Genomic DNA, 19,695 nt, shown 5'->3' on the forward strand with positions numbered 1-19,695 from the left:
TCCCTTCGCCTCCTCCCGCCCAATCACGGCCGCCCGTCCTCCCCGCGGTCCCGCCCCATCCCTCCATAGCCTCCTCCCGCCCAATCACGGCCGCCTCTCCGTCCCGCGGCCCCTCCCCCGCGGCCCCGCCCCGCCCGCCCCGCCCCCCGTCCAATGCTGAGCTCAGTCTGCGTCTCGTCCTTCCGCGGGCGCCAGGGGGCCAGCAAGCAGCAGCCGGCGCCGCCGCCGCAGCCGCCCGAGTCCCCGCCGCCGCTGTCCCCGCCGCCGCCGCCGCAGCCTGCGCAGCCCGGCCCCGCCGCGTCCCCGGCGGGCCCCCCGGCACCCCGCGGCCCCGGGGGCCGGCGCGCCGAGCCATGCCCCGGGCTGCCGGCGGCGGCCATGGGGCGGCACGGCGGCGGCGGTGGCGACAGCGGCAAGATCGTGATCAACGTGGGCGGCGTGCGCCATGAGACGTACCGCTCGACGCTGCGCACCCTGCCGGGGACGCGGCTGGCCGGCCTGACGGAGCCCGAGGCGGCGGCGCGCTTCGACTACGACCCGGGCGCGGACGAGTTCTTCTTCGACCGGCACCCGGGTGTCTTCGCCTACGTGCTCAACTACTACCGCACCGGCAAGCTGCACTGCCCGGCCGACGTGTGCGGGCCGCTCTTCGAGGAGGAGCTCGGCTTTTGGGGCATCGACGAGACCGACGTGGAGGCCTGCTGCTGGATGACCTACCGGCAGCACCGCGACGCCGAGGAGGCGCTCGACTCCTTCGAGGCGCCGGACCCGGCGGGCGCCGCCACCGCCGCCGCCGCCGCCGCGGGCGCCCACGACGCGGGCCTGGACGATGAGGCGGGCGCGGGCGGCGGCGGCCTGGACGGCGCGGGCGGCGAGCTCAAGCGCCTCTGCTTCCAGGACGCGGGCGGCGGCGGCGGCGGGGGGCCGCCAGGGGGCGCGGGCGGCGCGGGCGGCACGTGGTGGCGCCGCTGGCAGCCGCGCGTGTGGGCGCTCTTCGAGGACCCCTACTCGTCGCGGGCCGCCAGGGTGAGCGCGCTCTCAGAGCCCCCCTTTCCCTTGCCCCCGCCTCGCCCAGGCGCCTTGCAGATCCCCAGGAGCGCCCCATCCCAACCCACGGAAGCCCTTAGGCAGGTCACAAGCCTTCCTCCTGTCTCAGCTCCCCGGTCTCTTAGAAGTCTCCCAGACTCCTCCGAACACACCCCCTAAGCCCAGGCATCTCCCCTAGATCCTCAGAACCCCCTCCAACCCACCCCACTTCTCTCAGCCACCTCGGACCCTTAGAAAGTTCGTTCCCAGCCCTGAATCCCCCCACCCCGAGCTCCTCCGAATGATCTCCGCTCCTCTCCTCTCCTAGGCCCTCAGAGGGTCCCGGACCGTGCGAAGAGCTTCCTCCACCCCCTCCAGAACCCCTGAAGCCCCCCCTCTAACCCTTCAGTCTCAGCCCCTTCGAATAGGTTTCTGAGTCTCCCTTTTCCCTTCCCACCCCCCCAAAAGATCCCTCTCTCCAAGTTTGAGTGTTCGGGATAATATTGACACCTCGCCCCCCTATTCTGCCCTTAGAGTCTCAGAAGACCCCTCTCACCCCAATCTGAGAGTATCCTGAACCTCTCTGAACTCCTAAAGTGTCTGCTTCAGTCAGGACACTTCCCACTTGCCCTCCCCCTCACTGTAACACCGAGTCCTGGGCTGCCTTCCCTGTCGGGCCCCCTCAATGCTCTTGTCTCTGCCTGTATCCTCCACCCTAGCTCCCATCCCAAGGACTTTCCCTCTAAAGTTCCAGCCTCCACCACCCCCCCCAAGCTTTTCCTACTTCTCCATGTCCCTGAATCCCCACAATAAGCCTTTCCCCTTCAGAAGCCCCCACTAATCTCAGTCCCTGGGATCCCCCCATCAAGTCACCAGCCTCAAAACTTCCTTCTCAAAATAGCTCCCAGTTCTCTCTACCCTGCCTTGGGTGCTTTCTACACTCCCCGTCCCCATCCCTGGTCTCATTTCCAAGCCCCCTGCTTTCCTCCCACCCACCCCCAGTCCAAAGCCCAGGCTTGGGACTCTTGTCTCTTCTCCCCCCAAAAACACATGAACCAAAGAGCCCCAACAATGACACTTTGCCCCGCATACTTCCCCCTAGCTTTTTGTCCTTTAAAAACACCAGATTTTCCCCCCAAATCTCCCTCCGTCTCCCCTGAAAAACTTTCCTCAAAGATCTGCAACTTCCCAGGCTAAGTGACTACCCTCGCCCTCGTACCTCCTCCCTCCTCCTAACTTCCTCCTTGTCCCCGCGACCCCGGAATGAGACTGTGCTGGATGAGAGGGACAGTTCACAATGGGGGGAATTGGAAAGAGAGAAAGAGCGGCTGTCCCGGGCCTTCCTCCGCGCTTCCTAGGGACCCAAACTCGGGGAGGAGCCGTGCCCGGCCCCCTCCCCCCACCATGCCGCGTCCCGGGCCGGGAAGGACGCGGAGCCGCAGTGCCGCATTTGCGCCCAGGGAGGGAGCGAGAGGGTGGGGGCCCCGGAGGCACCGCATAAAGTTTGGTCCCCAGGAAGCGCTGAGTTGGCAAGATTTGGGGTGGGGTGGGGGGAGGTGGCGTGGAGGAGGTGCGAAGCGACGTGGCCGCAGATGCCCCTTCAGGCCTCTGGGCGGCCCCCCTCCCCCATGGCTTGGGGCGCCCTTCCCTCCTGTGACCCCATTGAAGGGTGCTGAGGTGAGGGGAGGAGGAGGGTGGAGTCCTGTGATGCTCAGGCTAGGGGGCCGGGACATCTGCGGGGTCAGTCCTTTACTCCCACAAATGCTTTTTGGGTGTTTGTGGTTTACCAGGCACTTTTCTATCCTCCAAGTGAGAATGCTGGAGACTTGGGAGCTGAGCCCAATGCAAAGCAGAGGGTCCGGTTCTACCTTCCCCTCGCTCCCTTCCTGGTAATCTCTCCTTTCCTCCTTACAGAGACTCCACTCCATGTCCTCTTACCCCTTCTACTTTTGAACCATCTGGGGGAAGGGATTAAACCTTCCCAACCGCTATCCACTTCTGCAGCTGCGCACTGCGACGGGTGCCCACCTCCCTTCTGTGCCCTGGGAGGGAGGGAGTTAATCAAGCTCCTGGTCTGCGGCCTCCCAACGTGGAGCGGCGGCACTGCGGCTGCGCGCTGCCTGCTCGGCTCTGGCCCGGAAGGGGTGAAGGCAGCGTCCAGCTTCTGCGGCTGCGCACTGCGGCGGGGGAGCTGTCCGTGGTGCTGCCCGCCGCGCGCCCCGCCCCCTCGGCCCGGCCGGCCCGCCCCCACTGCGGTGCCGCAGCCTGCGCTGCGCGGGCTCGGAGGGGGCGGGGAGCGCCGGGCATGCGCTCTACGGCGGCCTCTGGCCTCTTAAACCACTGCGGAGAAACGGAGAGGGGGGCTGGGAGGACCGGCGCTGACCCCTGCTCACCCCAAGGACCACGGGCCTCTTTCGGCCCGGCACTGGCCTCCTTCTCTGCTCTGCACCCCTGATTAAAGTCAAGCCCTCCTGAAACCCAGACCCCGCCCCCTCACATCTGTGGGGAAAGAATGGAGATAGAGAGGGCTGGCGCTGACCCCCATCCCACCCCATGTCTAAGGTCCCTCTTGGCCCTGCTCTGCACCCTTCTCCTCTACTCATATGATCAAAGCCCACACACCAACCTCATATCAGAGCCCATTCCTTCCCCATCCCCTCAGTGCATCTGAGAAAGCACCCGGCCCTCTCTGGGTTCCTAATCTTTCCCCTTCCTCCTAAGACCTTGACCCCGGCCTCTCCGCCTTAACACTATTGTTCAGCAGGACTCTGTTTCTCACCCCTTTTTCAAAATGACTCAGGTACCCCCTCCCCCCAGTTCTCTGCACCTCTGATTAAAACCCCTTCACCTCTTTTTGGCCCTGCCCTCTCCCTCAGCGTCCAAGCCCCTGACTCCCTCTTCCTCTCCAGAGCCTTAAACCTGGCCCCTTCCCCCTTCCATATCCTCTTCCCTTTCAGCAGTCTGAACCCTTCACCTCCTCCCTGCTATAGGGCCCTGACCCCTCCTCTGTTGCTCCACCTTTGCCCTGTTCTCTGTGTGAGGTCCTCACTCATCCTTTTTCTGGCTCCCAGACTTCCCTCTCCTCTCTAAGGATTTTAAACCCTGGCCCTTCTCTGAGGCCTTGACCTTGTCCCTGCGAATAGGTGCCCCCATTCCCCAATAACAGCAGGAGCCTTCTGTGTCCTAGGCACTGACGGAGCCCTGTTGAGAACCCAGCCCTTATTGCCTGCCTCTGATTTAATCCTCACCATCATCCATGAAAAACCTGAGGTTCAGAAAGCTTAATCTCCTGGCCCAAGTTGAGGAAGGGAAAAGCTAGATTCACACCCAGGCTGTCCAACTTTGAACCACCTCACGAGTCTGCCTCCTCTCCCACCCTCTCCCCTTCCCCTTCCCTGAGCTCCAAGCTGAGACCGAAGTCTCTGAGACACAGAGAGCATCAGATCTTAGCCACCCCCTCTTCCCCAACCGCCACCACCAATCTCCTATCAGAACCCTTGGACTCTGCCTCAGAGCTCTGAGATGGGAAATGGGGGACAGGAGGGAGTGGAAGGGGAGTCCAGCAGACAGAGCAAGGGGCCACAAATTGCTGTTTCCAGGAAAGAATTTCCCCATCTGTCACTGCTGGGGCCAGCTCCTCTCCCGACTTGGGAGAGACCCGCCATCGTTCCTTTCCTTCGCTTCCCCTTTTGCCAGCCCTGGAGAGAAGAGTGGGATGCAGCTATGGGCCCAGGGTGCCCGGATTCCCCTGGGGTTTGGTGCTGAGTGGGCGGGGGGCGGGAAAAGGGGCTCTGGAAGGGCTTGCCAGAATCGCTGGTAGACCAGATGCCCGGGTCACCTCTTGCCCTCTCTCCTACCCCACCCCACAGTATGTGGCCTTCGCCTCGCTCTTCTTCATCCTCATCTCCATCACCACCTTCTGCCTGGAGACCCACGAGGGCTTCATCCACATCAGCAACAAGACGGTGACGCAGGCCTCGCCGATCCCTGGGGCGCCGCCGGAGAACATCACCAACGTGGAGGTGGAGACGGAGCCCTTCTTGACCTACGTGGAGGGCGTGTGCGTGGTTTGGTTCACCTTCGAGTTCCTGATGCGCATCACCTTCTGCCCGGACAAGGTGGAGTTCCTCAAGAGCAGCCTCAACATCATCGACTGCGTGGCCATCCTGCCCTTCTACCTGGAGGTGGGGCTCTCGGGGCTCAGCTCCAAGGCGGCCAAGGACGTGCTGGGCTTCCTGCGCGTGGTGCGCTTCGTCCGCATCCTGCGCATCTTCAAGCTGACGCGGCACTTCGTGGGGCTGCGCGTGCTGGGCCACACGCTGCGCGCCAGCACCAACGAGTTCCTGCTGCTCATCATCTTCCTGGCGCTGGGCGTGCTCATCTTCGCCACCATGATCTACTACGCCGAGCGCATTGGCGCTGACCCGGACGACATCCTGGGCTCCAACCACACCTACTTCAAGAACATCCCCATCGGCTTCTGGTGGGCCGTGGTCACCATGACGACGCTGGGCTACGGGGACATGTACCCCAAGACGTGGTCGGGGATGCTGGTCGGGGCGCTGTGTGCCCTGGCCGGCGTGCTGACCATCGCCATGCCCGTGCCCGTCATCGTCAACAACTTCGGCATGTACTACTCGCTGGCCATGGCCAAGCAGAAGCTGCCCAAGAAGAAGAACAAACACATCCCCCGGCCCCCGCAGCCCGGCTCCCCCAACTACTGCAAGCCCGGGCCGCCCCCGCCGCCCCCGCCCCACCCGCACCCCGGCAGCGGGGGTGTCAGCCCCCCACCGCCCATCACCCCGCCCGCCGTGGGGGTGACTGTGACCGGGGCCCACCCGCCGGGGCCCCACACGCACCCCGGGCTGCTCAGGGGGGGAGCGGGTGGGCTCGGGATCATGGGGCTGCCCCCTCTGCCAGCCCCCGGGGAACCGTGCCCGCTGGCTCAGGAGGAGGTGATTGAGATCAACCGGGCAGGTGAGGATGGGGGAGGCGCAGGGGTGAGGCCTGAGGGTGGGGAGGTGCCGAGGGGGGCACGGGAGGGGCGGGCTGCTGAGGCTCAGAGATGGGGTGGGAGCAATGGAGAGGGAACAGTCAGGCCCAGAGAGACAGATTTTGTGTGAAAGACGCTGTGGGGGGGAGAGACAGACTCATAACCGCTGCTCTTGGAGGGTCGGGAGAGGCACAGAAATCTGCATACAGCCTGGGAGACTCGGGAGGAGGGGGAGGTCAGGATGGGAGACCTGCGGGCACTGGGCAGGCCAGGGGCAGGCAGCAGGGACAGTTACAGCCTCCGAGTAGCTCAGAGAGTCCCCAAAAAAGTCTCAAGTGGCAGAACCTGGGGCAGGGGTCAGAAATGAAGAGACTGTCCCTCAGAGTGGAGAGAGGTGGGACTGGAGTAAGAGGAGAGGAAGAGAACAGAGACTGGGCAGCAAAGCTGGGGTCCCAGGAGTGGTGGGACCAAGAGAGGCACTTCAGGACCAACAGGCAGGGGGGCCCAGATGGCAAGGGGGCCCCATGGTAACAGGGCCATCCGCAGGCCTGAGGGGTCCAGGAAGGGTGCGGAGAAGCTGCTGAGAGGAAGAGAAGGAAGCAGGGGAGAAGAGGGGGAGAAAAAAGGTGACCATGCTGGTGTGTGTGTGTGTATATGTGCACACGCGCCTGTCCCTCCCTGCAGGGGCGTGTGTGCCTCACAGAGGCAGTGATTTGGGTGTCCGGGAGGAGGCAGGGGTTGGGGGCCCCTCCCCCAGGCCTTAAGTAGGTCAAGGAAGGGAGCTGGGCTGCCTGGCCCCCATCTTGCTCCCTCAGCCGCTGACCCAGTTTCACACCAATTAAAAATATCTCGAGTCAGAGCCTGAGGGACCCCCCTCCCCCCTTTGTCACCTTTCCAACCCTTCCCCAGTGTCCCGACCCTTTCCAGCGCCCAACACCCCTCCTCAAGCAACCACTTCGCAGCCCTTAACATCTCCCCATGCAGTCCCCTCCAAACACCCTTTCCAGGCCCTGCTCTTAGCACCTCACACCGCTCCAGCCATCTGACCAGCCCCTTCCCCCTGCGCTCGCCTCAGCCGCCTTCCCAGCATCCAACGCGCTTCCCCCAAACACCTCGCCCCCGCACCCCCTACCTGGGGTGCCCCACAACAGTTCTGCTCTTCCCAGCACCCCACGCCTGGCCCAGCCACCACTTCCTACACGCCACACCGTCCCCGCTGGCCACCTGTGCCCAGTGCCCTGCGCTGGCCACCCTCCTCTTTCCCTCCCTCCCCCAACTACCCTCTCCAACACCCCGCAGCCTCCCCCCCACCTCCTCCCCACACCCCCAGCCGTGCCCTCTCCCAGCAGCAGCCCCCCCCCCGCTCACCACCCTCCTTAATTCCCCTACCTCCAACCTCCACCATCTTCCAACTCTACCTCTCCCAGCACCCCTCGTTGCTGATCTGTGATCCCCTCCCCTGGTCCCCCACCTCACTCTGCTTTGTGTCTCTGTCCGCCCCTTCGGGATGCAGATCCCCGCCCCAATGGGGACCCAGCGGCCGCCGCGCTCGCCCACGAGGACTGCCCGGCCATCGACCAGCCCGCCATGTCCCCCGATGACAAGAGCCCCCTCACCCCCGGCAGCCGGGGCCGCTACAGCCGCGACCGGGCCTGCTTCCTCCTCACCGACTACGCCCCCTCCCCCGACGGCTCCATCCGGAAAGGTGAGGTGCCCTCCGCGGGCCGCGACCCCCCTGTGCCCCCAGTCCTGGGAGGGAGGAGAGGGCGATGGGGGAGGAGGTGCTGGGCTTCCCTCCCTCCCCCTCTGGCCCCAACTACCTCCCTCCCAGCCAACACCCCCACGCCCGCCACGTCTCCCCACCACTGACCCTTCACCTGTCTTTATTCCATCTCCATTCCCCCCACCCCACCCCGGACCCTCTGGCCTCTTCCCCCACCCCCCAGCCACCAGTGCTCCCCCACTGCCCCCCCGAGACTGGCGTAAGCCAGGGCCCCCCAGCTTCTTGCCCGACCTCAACGCCAACGCCGCGGCCTGGATATCCCCCTAATGGACGAACCCCCTTCCCCCCGGGGTAAGTAGCCCCCACCCTCCCATCTCCTCCCCCGACTCCCCGTTCCTCCTGACTAACCCCTCTGAGAACGCGCAGCACCCCCCACTGACCGAGACACCCACCCCTCACCGTGACCATCCAGCTCACCCCCAGCCCCCGACACCGTGCCCCCACCTCTCACTAACCCGCGGAACTAACCCAGTCCCCAACCCGACGCCCGACCTCCCCAGCCCTCCCTCATGACTGCCCCCCACCTCACCCCCATCCACCGCTCTCCTGCCTCCCCCTTGGCTTCGTTATTCAACCAGAAAAACGGGGGTGCACGCCCGGGGCCCGCTTCCAGATGCAGACTGGGGTGAGAAAGGCTCAGCCCTCCATCCCACAATTATTCTGCTGGGGGGGGGGGGTGCCAGGCGCGGGGAATTCAGCAGAGACCAAAACTGGCCTGTAACCCCCCAGGAACTCCCAGTTGGTAGGGGAGGAAGGTCCAGACCCAGGCAGCCTCTCTGGGGGGGTCAGTGTGGGATGGAGGTGGTCCCGGCTCTGTGAGAGGAGCACAGGGACTCCCGGGCTAGGGCGGGGCCACCGGGCCAGGGGACAGCAAGGGCGAGCAAGAGCTACCCCGGCAGAGGGGGGCAAGGAATCCCATTGGGCAGAAACGACAAAGGGGAGAGTAGACGCAAAGTTCGGGAGTCTGTCTCACTGGGGGAGAGGCATGAGGAGGCAGAGAAGCAGGGCCCATGCTGACTCTCGAGTTCCTGGAGATCTGGGGTGGGGGGCAGGTCAGAGACCCTCCGGGGCAGCATGGGGACTGGGCTGGAGGAGCGAGGTGGAGGTCAGGAGGCAGGGGTGAGGTCCAGGTAGAGAGGTTGAGGCAGAGAGAGTCAGGGTCAGGAGGGACGGCTGGGGGCCGATGGGGAGGTCGGGGTGGGGGGGTATAGAGAGATTTGGCAGGTGAACCCTTCAGCAAACATAACCAAGCACGTGCTAGGAACTCACCATATCTTCTGTAATCCCCACCACAACCCTAGCTAAACTAACCCTTGGCTCCTTCCATCCATCCATTCATTTATTTATTCATTCAGCCACTAATTCTTGAGGGCGCGGCTTTAGATCCTGGAGATTTGGCAGTGACAAAGCAAAATCCCTGCCATCCAGAGCAGGGCTCACCAAACTCTGGCAAACCTGGTGGCCAGCTGTTTTTGTGAATAAAGCTTTATTGGTACACAGCTACTGCCAAGCTACAACCGCGGAGCCGAGGAGTTGTGACTTGGACGGCATGGTCCACTAAAACCAGAAATAGTTACCGTCTAGCCCTTTACGGAAAAGGCTTGCCAATCCCTGATTGGAGGAAGCAGAAAATAAGTAAACAAAAATGAAAAAAGAAAAGAGGAAGGGAGGGAGGAAGGGGAGGAGGAAAGAGAGGAAGGAAAAAAGAGGGAAGGGGAGCAAGAGAATTGCTCTGACCCCTGAAGTTAGAGGGGCTAGCGAAGGCTTAGGGCACATGGAACCTGAGGAGTGGAAAGAGCCAGCCAGGCATGAGCAACAGTCCATGCAAAGGCCCGGAGGTGGGTGAGCTTGGTTTGTTCAGGGAACGGCCAAGACGCTGGGGCTTAGTGGCTGAGGGGCAAGGGGGTAGGTTTTGTTTAAAACAGGAGGGGAAATTACCTGTAGGTATTTGATCCATCACACATTCATTGGACAAGCATCTGTGGACTCTTTCTGAGAAACAGAGACTCATCTTAAAGAATCCCTGCCCATAGCCAAGGAGACACCATAGTGGGGCTTGGGGAGACTCCAGGAGACCTCGTGGTGCCTCTTGCCCCCACCGCCCCCTCCTCCATCTTCATTTCCATCGCCCCCTCCCACACTCCCTGCTCCCCTCCCTCCCCCTCCCTGCTGGGACCTACTCCTTTACCGTCCTATTTTCCCCAAACCCAGGTCTACAAGGGCCCTGGTGGAATGGAGAGGGAGGGGGTGGGGAGATGAGTGAGGGAGGAGTTGGGGTGGGGTGGGGGAAGAACTGCTGCTCTTGCCTACAGTGCCGATATCCATTCATTGAACTCAAATCATGGTGGAGCTGAAGGGGCTGACTGAGTCCTCTCCGGGCTTCCTGGTCCCTTCCCCCATCTTTCCCCTCTGCTCTCCCACCACCAGCCCCCTTCCTCCCCCCCTGCTCCCGTCCTTGGCCCACCACCCTACCTTCCTTCTGGCCTGAACTCCCCAGGACCCTCCCTTTTCAAACTTCCCTCACCTCCTCCAACTCCCCTTACCCAAGTCCTTTGGCCCCCACTTCCGCCCCAGCCCTCTCCCTCCTCCTGCCTCCACCCCCAGCCACCCCGGAAGCTCCTTCCATATTTGATGTCTCTGGCCGCCCCCCATTTCACTGCTCCCCTCCCCCGGAAAACACCAGAGAGGAGGAAGAGATCCCGGCGTTTCTCCGTCCCCCCAACAGTGAGGCTGTGTTGGGGGGTCCCCCTAACCACCCTCCCCCCGCCGTGACTCTGTGTATTTCTGTCCCCAGCTCTTGTCACCGCCTGAGACCTCGCGAGACCCTCGGTCCCCCCCTGCCCCTTCCCCCCAGGTTAGCAATTGGGAATGGCTGGGAGGGGGTGTCCCCAAGATACTGGACTTTGAACCCCCAGCCCCTCTTCTCCTACCACCAAGACATCTCACCCAGACAGACCCCGTAGCACCACCGAGGAAAGCCAGAGAGCTGCCCCCAGACACTTGCAGAACTTCTAAGACATTCCCAGACTTTCAGGAAACCACCCAGACTGCTCCTGGGACATGCTCTCAGGCCCCGTTAGAGCCTCTGGTCACCCGCTAGAGCCCCCATGGCTCCTTGGGTCATTCGAGATACCCTCTAGAACCTTCTGGAGAAGCTTTGTCCCTCTCACACTACTCTGAGTCTCCCCCCCCTCCTTCCGTGCTCAGTGTAACCCCCCAAGGACATGACTTTGGACTCAGCTTAGACCCCTCACCCCCCTTTCACTCTCTCCTCCGCCCCTACTGCCACACTGTCCTAGCCCATGCCCCCCTCCCAGGCACCTCCCGTGGCTGCGCCCCCCACATGCATTCCACCCCAAGCCCCCCACCCCAGCACCAGAGCTCCATGCCCTGCTGCCCACCATGCTTCCTCGCTGCCCCCCACCTCTCTGCCTCAGATGAGGGGGCCACGGGGGTGGGGGCGGGGCGGGCCGCGGTTGGGTGGGGGTGGGGAGGCGGGGGCTCGCTGGGCGCCACCCGCCTTCTAACCCTGAGTCTCTCCCCCTCCCTGATGTCTCTGACCCTTTCTCTTGATGCTGACTCTTGGATTTGTCCACCTCTTTCCACCTCCTTGACCTGCCGCTGTCCGTCTGTCTCTGTCTCTGTCCGTCTCTCCGTCTCTGGCCATCTTGTCTTCTTCATCTGTCTGTGTCTGACTCTGTGTCCCTATCTCCCTGTCCTCCTTTCTCTCTCCCTCTCTCTGTGTCCCTTGCTGTCTTCTGCTTTTTGTCTGTCTGTCCCCTCCTCTCTGAGTGCCTCTTGCCCTCTCCTTCCAACTCTGTGTTGCTTTTTTTTTTTTTAAATCTCTGGCCATGTTTCTGTCTTCCTCTGTCTTGGGGCCCTGTTTCTGGCACCCTCCCCCTGCACCCCCATCTCTGTTTCTAACCCCCTACCTCCACCCAGGTTACGAGAAATCCCGCAGCCTGAGCAGCATCGCGGGCCTGAGCGGGGTGTCTCTGCGCCTGGCGCCCCTTGCCACGCCCCCTGGTTCTCCCCGGGCCGCCCGCCGCGCTCCCCCGACCCTGCCCTCCATCCTCTAGCGCTCCCCTCCCCCCTGTGGGGGGACTCGGGGGTGACAGGGAAGGTCAAAGGAGCTGGGGGGTGCGGAAAAGGGTTTTTTTTTAAAAAAAAAAAATCAAAAAGTCATTAATAATATGCAACCGAGACGGTGACGCCAGCAGACACCCCCGGGCCCCTCACCTCCCACCTGGACCCTAGGATGGACGGGGAGGGGCCAGAGCCTCCCCCCCCCCCCCGAACTCTCCCCCCCCCCCCAAAATAAAGCCTTCTCAGGTCTCCATGAGCCATAGGACACGCCCTCCCATCAACTCGTGTAAATACGTCCAAATTATGCCAGTTACATTTGGGGCACCTCCCCCTCACTCTGCATGCCTTCTCCAATCTGACACCCCTCCCCCCACCCCCTCAGCTCACCACAGCAATATGCCGCCAGGGGCTGCATGCCAAGCATTCGAGGGGAGGGGGTTGGGGCTGACCTTGAAGCCACAGGATGGTCTCCTCACCTCCCACCCTTCACCCCAGGAAGGCAACCCATCACATGTTGATTCACCGACAAAACAAAACCAACTAAAAACTACGCCGGCCAGCTAGCGCGCTCAGCTAGTGGGAGCGGGAGGCAGCGAGTGGCTGCGAGGTCCGCCCCTGGCCTCTTCGAGGCTCTCTGGGGGGATGTTACCTCCCGTCCCACCCCCGCCCCTAAGGGTCTGCTTGCTCTATTCTAGCTGCCTGGACTCAGACCGCCCACCCCAGAATTCCTGGGCTGATCTGGCCCCAGCACACCAAATCCCCCAGATTCCCAGGACCATGAGCCCTGCACCCAGAATTCCTTAGACTTGACCCTGGCACCTGACGTCCCGCAGCCCCCTAAGCCCCCTCCCTTCACAGATGTCGCTCCCAATCCCACCGCTCCCTGGACCGCCTCCCAGCAGCTCTCAGACCTCCAAAGGCCTGAGCCGGCCCTTCCGCTCATTTCAGCTTTTGGGATGCCCCAAATCCTTCTCACAGTTCCATTTCCTGGACACCCCAAATCCCTAACATCAGACGCATCCACCTCAGGTCCCCCCCCCCCCCCCCCCCCCCCCCGCCGCTAGAATTTCCAAGACAGGCTCAACCTGCCTGCAATCCCAGGGAACCAGGCCCTCCCTGCCCTGTCCTGTGCTCAGCTCTGTCCCCCCAAAGCTGCTTCATTGCAAGGGGCGCAGGAGGTACCCTCTTCACGGACACCCACGTGTTTCCCAGAGGGTCGTATTCGCCCCCTGGCGGCGGGCTAAGGTTTCAGGCGGTACCAGGGCAAGTGCTTTTTTTGAAAAGTTTTGTGTGCGCATTTTCGCACCTCGCTCTTCCGGCTGAGGCCGCAGTTTATTTCAGTTGCAAGTGTTCTCGTTTGAAGTAGCCGGCACTGAGGCACAGCCCCCAGGGGGCACTCAGGCGCTTGGGGAGTGATACCACGCCCAGTCCCCCTTCTTCCTCTTGCCGTCACGCTGGCGGGCGGGAACACATTTCTCAAATCCCATCCTGGCTCAAGGATGCGCTACCTCCCCCGAGCCCAGAGGCCACGCCGGTCCCAGAATCCTTAGAGCACCCCCCCTTTTGGAGCTGGGGGGGGCCACGGAATTAGCAACCTCCCTTCCTCTGCTCCCATGGCCTCAGGAATCCCCCCCTCCAAGGGTTGGGGGAGCCACTGAGCACGATTCTTGATGCAACGATTCCTATGCAAGGGGCATTTTGAGCCCCACCCCCATCCTTCCCTCGGACCCCCGAACCCTGGCGAATCTGGGGTGAGGGGTGGGGCGGGTTCTGGTGGGAGTGGGGTGGGGGCGGGACAAAGGGCTAGGGGCTCCAGTCACCAGGGTATGGGGGTGGGGACTGATCATATTGCCAAAGGGTTCACCTTTATAAAGCCCCCAGGTTCCCTTGACCCCCCACCAAAGCCGAACGGGGCGGGGAAAGGGGGTGAGAGTCTTTTCCAAAGGGTACTGACCTCCTCCCAACGTCTCCCCGCTGCTCGCCAACCCGCCACACGTACCCAGCTTTTTAGTTCCGCTTTTAAAAATAACCACGATCACTATAAACCTCTACAAAACGTGATTCTCGCCACCACCGCCCTCCCCATCCCCCCAAGTCAACAGTGTGGGATAAGGGGAGGGAGGGAGAGAGCTGAAGGGACAACCTCCGAGTTCCGCTCCCCCTTTTCCCCCCGGCCGCCAGGGTGCCTGCAACTACACGCATGCGCTGCATGACGCGCCCCCCGCCCACGCATGTCGCGCCCCTCCTGCGCTCCGGGAACGCACGGACACGGGGCAGGGGCCGGGCGACCGGGGAGGAATGAACGGGGGCGGGGTCTTCCCGAGTTCAGCGGCTCCCCCTTCCCAAAATACACACACAGCAATAAGTTTTTCTCACTCAAATGTGGGCGGGGCGGGCCTGGCCTGTCGTTGTGGGGGGGCGTGGCGAGGGGGAAGCTCTCAGGGACGGGGGCGGGGGTCCGGAGTCAGCGTGGGGAGGGGGGGTCTGCAAATCGTCCAACTGGTGCTAATGGCGGGTCTTCTCAGCCCACCCCCAGGGCAGGGAGGGAAGGGCCATGTCGGCCCCTCCCCCAGGCCCCCCCACGCCCACCCTGGGTGCATGAACCGCCCCATGCAAAAGCTGCCGCATGTCACCCCCCTCCCCAAAGAAAAAGTGTCATGCCCCCTTCCCACCCGCCCTCTCGCTCCCCACCAAAATAAAAGTTCCTTTTCATTTAAAAGTTGCCATCTGTCTGCCGGGGTCTCCTGACTGCGTCGGACATTTGGGGGTGGGCAGAGGGCTTGAGTCTTCCAGTGTGTATGGGGTCTTAGACTTGCTCACTGGGCCCACCTTGTCATGGGGTAGAGGGGAGTGCAAGTGCCTGCCTCAGTTTCCCTGATGGTAAAAATGTGGATCAATACTCCGATCTGGAAAGACTGAGGGGGCCTGGGGGAGTGAGGGTCCCCTAAGTAAGGGTGGCTAGTCCCCAGGAGTTGGGTGGGCCAGGGTCCCCATGTGGGCTCAGAGGTCGAAGGCTGACCTTTGGAACTGCCAACTCTGCAGCCAGCCAGCCTAGGTTCAATCCTGATTCAGGGTCTTAGTAGCTGTGTGGTTGGGCAACTCAATCAACCTTTCTGGGCTTGAAAGAGCAGGGATGGCTGCAATCACTTACCACATGCCAGACACTCTTACGTGCTGGAAAGCACTGCGGTCCCTGCTTTAGGGGTGATGCTAAGGGTCACACAGACCTGCATCACCCACTTAGCCTAGGGCCCAGCACTCAGGACGCTCCCCCTGCTCTTGCACCTGTCACTACAGCACACACACCTGAGTCAGTCCAAGGGCAGCACCGCCTCGGTCACTCCCTGGCTGGGAGGTTCCAAGCCAGGGATATCACGGCTATAAGCCTCAGTTGCTCCTCCGTAAAGTACAATATCTCAGAGGCTGACGGGAGGGTGACAGGGCTGGCACACAGGAGTCCCTGTTGTGTCTGAGCAGCCCTGATCAGAACCACAGCCGCCCCCACCCCACCCCCACTAGAGTCCCCTGCAGGCACAAGCACAGCCCCTCTGCGGAGTCAGTTGGGGGTTGGAGTTTATTTCTGCCGGAGTCCAGGATGGGAGGGTAAGGAAGACGCCCCCCTACCCCCAAGTCCCCACAGGAGACTCCGCACCTGATCACATGGGAGCAGCCAGAACAAGAGGGCACAGATGGGGTGGGGCTGGGGGAGCCCCTGACCCCACATCTCTTTGCAAGGATCAAAGGACGCTGGAGGCCCAGGCCCGGGCTTCTCATACCCAGGAGTCCAGGGATGGGGGCAGAAATGGAGGGGGAAGAGTGGCTAAGGAGATGACAGGGAGATAGGGAGAAGGAGACAAAGAGAAACAGGCCCAGAAAGAGAAGGCAGAGACCCGGAGTGGGGGGACAGAGACACAGAGAGGTGGGGACAGAAACCTGAGAGGCAGCAGGGATGAGAGAAGGGAAGGGCAGAGCCAAGGGAAATGGAGTGAGGGCCCCAGCTGCAGTGGGGTGGGGGGAGCCCGTTACCCCTTCCTAATAGGGACCATTAACAGCCAAGGAATGGTTGGGACCGGAGTTTGCCGACCTGACCTGAATTTCCCAGAGGCGAGAGAGCCCCAGTCCTTGCCTCCCTGCCTGCCCCCCCACTCTGCGTTGGGGAATCAGCTGACCGGAAGTCTCAGGAGGTCTCAGGAGCCCAGGGTGGGGGTGGGAAGTGCCGAGGTGCCGAGGAGGGCACCGGTTCCAAAGTGCAAGAAGCTGGAAGGGCAGGGTTCCTGGGACAAGCGCCTGTCGGGGCCAGGGAGGGAGGGGCCCGGTCCCCGTCCAGTTAGCGTGGCTGGCCGGGGGCAGCGGTCACTGGGGCTGGGCTGGCGGGGGCCCGTCAGGCTCGGGGGGCGGCCCAGACCCTGGTTCGGCCTCCTGGGCCTCTTCGTCCGAGGCCACGCCCTCCTCCAGCCGGAAGACCTGCCTCACCGTGCGGGTGGTGAAGGTGAGGGGGCCGCGCCTGTGTGGGAGGAAATGGGGAAGCAGAGAGGGAGACACAGGGAAGAAATGAGATGGGGGGCGGGGGGGAGAAGATAAGATTGGCAGAAATGGCGAGTGATGGGCAAAGAGTAATGGGAGACGGAGGGCGGTGGAGGGAAGGGGGACAGAGATGGGGACAGAGGGAGAGATGGACGGACAGAACGAGAAGTGGAGGAACAGAGGAAGAAGAAGGGACAGAGGGGCAGAGATTAAGGGACACAGGAAGACAGAAGGATGGGGACGGTGACGGGGACAGCAAGAGTATGGACAGAGAAGGGGGCGCAAGGAGTAAAAAGGGGGCACAGACAGGGGACGCAGAGAAATGGGGGTGGAAAGAAAAAGAGAAGTTACCTTGGATCCAGCACCCCCCACCCGACACAGCCCTGTTTCCACACACCGCTCCCCCACCCATGGGTGCTGTCTGCCCATTTTGACGGGGGCCGTACCGGAGCCGGTTCCTGAGCGTCGTCACCTCGCGGTTCATCGACTCAGCAGACTCCGTGACATCCTCCAGCTCCCGCTGCAGCCTCCGGCGGCCTGCCTGGGCCCGCGATGCTTCCTCCTCAGCCTCCTCCAGCTGCCGCTTCAGCTGCTTCGCTCGAAGGTTCCCTTTCTCCAGCTTGGTGGGGAAGGGGAGGGAGTGGCAGGGTGCCCAGGTCATGACCCCGCCTGCCCTGTCCCTCCTGCCTGCTGTCCCCCCACATGTGGTCCCCGAGGGGCTCTCTGCACCCAGAGTGGGCCCTGCCCCTCCCCAAGGATGTTCCAGGCTCTCCAGAGCTTTCACTCTCGGCTATTTCCCTTCTCATAAACCCACTGTCTCAACCCATATTCCCAAGAGCCTCCCTAGATAGATCCTGTCTTTCCTCTCTCTCTGGGGAGGGGACACATGCAATCTGACCTCATTTCATATCGCTCAACCCCAATCCCAAAGTTTGCTATTTGTACTGAACTCACAAGCTCACTTCCTTTGCACAAGCTATTCCTTCTAGTTTAGCTCTTTCTGGCCCTTCATGTCTCAGCTCAAAGCCTTCCTAGGAAGGTCTTCCTGACCTCTCTTATCTAAAGAGGTTTCCAATCCTCTGCATTTTCTTGTTATTACCTCCTTTATTTCTGTGAGGTCAGTGGTTATGTCTCCTCTTCCATTTCTGATCTTATTTATTTGCGTCCTCTCTCTTCTTCTTTTTGTCAATCTTGCTAAGGGCCCATCAATCTTATTGATTTTCTCATAGAACCAACTTCTGGTCTTATTGATTTTCTCTATTGTTTTCATGTTTTCAATTTCATTGATTTCTGCTCTAATCTTTGTTATTTCTTTCCTTTTGCTTGCTTTGGGGTTAGTTTGCTGTTCTTTCTCCAGTTCTTCCAAGTGGACAGTTAATTCCTGAATTTTTGCCTTTTCTTCTTTTCTGATATAGGCATTTAGGGCAATAAATTTCCCTCTGAGCACTGCCTTTGCTGCATCCCATAGGTTTTGATATGTTGTGTTTTCGTTTTCATTCGCCTCGAGATATTTACTAATTTCTCTTGCAATTTCTTCCTTGACCCACTCGTTGTTTAAGAGTGTGTTGTTGAGCCTCCACGTATTTGTGAATTTTCTGGCACTCCGCCTATTATCGATTTCCAACTTCATTCCTTTATGATCCGAGAAAGTGCTGTGTATGATTTCAATCTTTTTAAATTTGTTAAGACTTGCTTTGTGACCCAGCATATGGTCTATCTTTGAGAATGATCCATGAGCACTTGAGAAAAAGGTGTATCCTGCTGTTGTGGGATGTAATGTCCTATAAATGTCTGTTAAGTCTAGCTCATTTATTGTAATATTCAAATTCTCTATTTCTTTATTGATCCTCTGTCTAGATGTTCTGTCCATTGAAGAGAGTGGTGAATTGAAGTCTCCAACTATTACGGTATATGTGTCTATTTCCCTTTTCAGTGTCTGCAGTGTATTCCTCACGTATTTTGGGGCATTCTGGTTCGGTGCATAAATATTTTCGATTGTTATGTCTTCTTGTTTAATTGTTCCTTTTATTAGTAGATAGTGTCCTTCTTTGTCTCTTTTAACTGTTTTACATTTGAAGTCTAATTTGTTGGATATTAGTATAGCTACTCCTGCTCTTTTCTGGATGTTATTTGCATGAAATCTTTTCCCAACCTTTCACTTTCAACCTATGTTTATCTTTGGGTCTAAGATGTGTTTCCTGTAGACAGCATATAGAAGGATCCTGTTTTTTAATCCATTCTGCCAGTCTATGCCTTTTGATTGGGGAATTCAGTCCATTAACATTTAGTGTTATTACTGTTTAGATAATATTTTCCTCTACCATTTTGCCTTTTGTATTATATTTATCATATCTGATTTTCCTTCTTTCTACACTCTTCTCCATACCTCTCTCTTCTGTCTTTTCATATCTGACTCTAGTGCTCCCTTTAGTATTTCTTGCAGAGCTGGTCTCTTGGTCACAAATTCTCTCAGTGACTTTTTGTCTGAAAATGTTTTAATTTCTCCCTCATTTTTGAAGGACAATTTTGCTGGATATAGAAGTCTTGGTTGGCAGTTTTTCTCTTTTAGTAATTTAAATATATCATCCCACTGTCTTCTAGCTTCCATGGTTTCTGCTGAGAAATCTACGTATAGTCTTATTGGGTTTCCTTTGTATGTGATGGATTGTTTTTCTCTTGCTGCTTTCAAGATCCTCTCTTTCTCTTTGACCTCTGACGTTCTAACTAGTAAGTGTCTGGGAGAATGCCTATTTGGGTCTATCCTTCTTGGGGTGCGCTGCACTTCTTGGATCTGTAATTTTAGGTCTTTCATAAGAGTTGGGAAATTTTCAGTGATAATTTCTTCCATTAGTTTTTCTCCTCCTTTTCCCTTCTCTTCTCCTTCTGGGACACCCACAACACGTATATTTGTGCGCTTCATATTGTCATGCAGTTCCCTGATCCCCTATTCAAATTTTTCCATTCTTTTCCCTATAGTTTCTGTTCCTTTTTGGAATTCAAATGTTCCATCCTCCAATTCACTAATTCTAGCTTCTGTCTCTTTAAATCTACCATTGTAGGTATCCATTGTTTTTTTCCATCTTTTCTACTTTGTCCTTCACTCCCATAAGTTCTGTGATTTGTTTTTTCAGTTTTTCTATTTCTTCTTTTTGTTCAGCCTATGTCTTCTTCATGTCCTCCCTCAATTTATTGATTTGGTTTTTGAAGAGGTTTTCCATTTCTGTTCGTATATTCAGCATTAGTTGTCTCAGCTCCTGTATCTCATTTGAACTATTGGTTTGTT

The 19,695-nt window shown here is 59.4% G+C and overlaps 2 protein-coding genes across 5 annotated transcripts in view; one reads left to right on the plus strand and one right to left on the minus strand.

The window, feature by feature from the left end:
* The first annotated feature begins 153 nt into the window (after positions 1–153).
* On the plus strand, positions 154–12,605 carry KCNC3 (potassium voltage-gated channel subfamily C member 3). Of its 2 annotated transcripts, XM_077130946.1 has the most exons (5): positions 154–1,026; positions 4,896–6,003; positions 6,785–6,787; positions 7,533–7,724; positions 11,745–12,605. In XM_077130946.1, exons 1-5 carry the CDS (start codon positions 154–156, stop codon positions 11,879–11,881), a joined length of 2,313 nt encoding a protein of 770 aa, XP_076987061.1. In that variant the 3' UTR covers positions 11,882–12,605. The 2 variants fall into 2 exon arrangements, with proteins under 2 accessions (XP_076987061.1, XP_076987060.1); XM_077130945.1 differs by lacking the exon at positions 6,785–6,787.
* A 2,839-nt stretch (positions 12,606–15,444) lies between these two features.
* Positions 15,445–19,695, minus strand: part of MYH14 (myosin heavy chain 14) — a 100,667-nt gene continuing 96,416 nt past the window's right edge. For all 3 annotated transcript variants that reach the window (XM_077130915.1, XM_077130914.1, XM_077130913.1), the window contains 2 exons: positions 16,859–17,031; positions 15,445–16,392 (listed from right to left, as the gene is read on the minus strand). In XM_077130915.1, the coding sequence (XP_076987030.1) occupies positions 16,242–16,392; positions 16,859–17,031 (324 nt within the window). In that variant the 3' untranslated portion in view covers positions 15,445–16,241. The remainder of the gene's footprint in view (positions 16,393–16,858; positions 17,032–19,695) is intronic.

The sequence above is a fragment of the Tamandua tetradactyla genome, chromosome 16 (assembly GCF_023851605.1).
Source record: "Tamandua tetradactyla isolate mTamTet1 chromosome 16, mTamTet1.pri, whole genome shotgun sequence".
Lineage (NCBI taxonomy): Eukaryota > Metazoa > Chordata > Mammalia > Pilosa > Myrmecophagidae > Tamandua > Tamandua tetradactyla.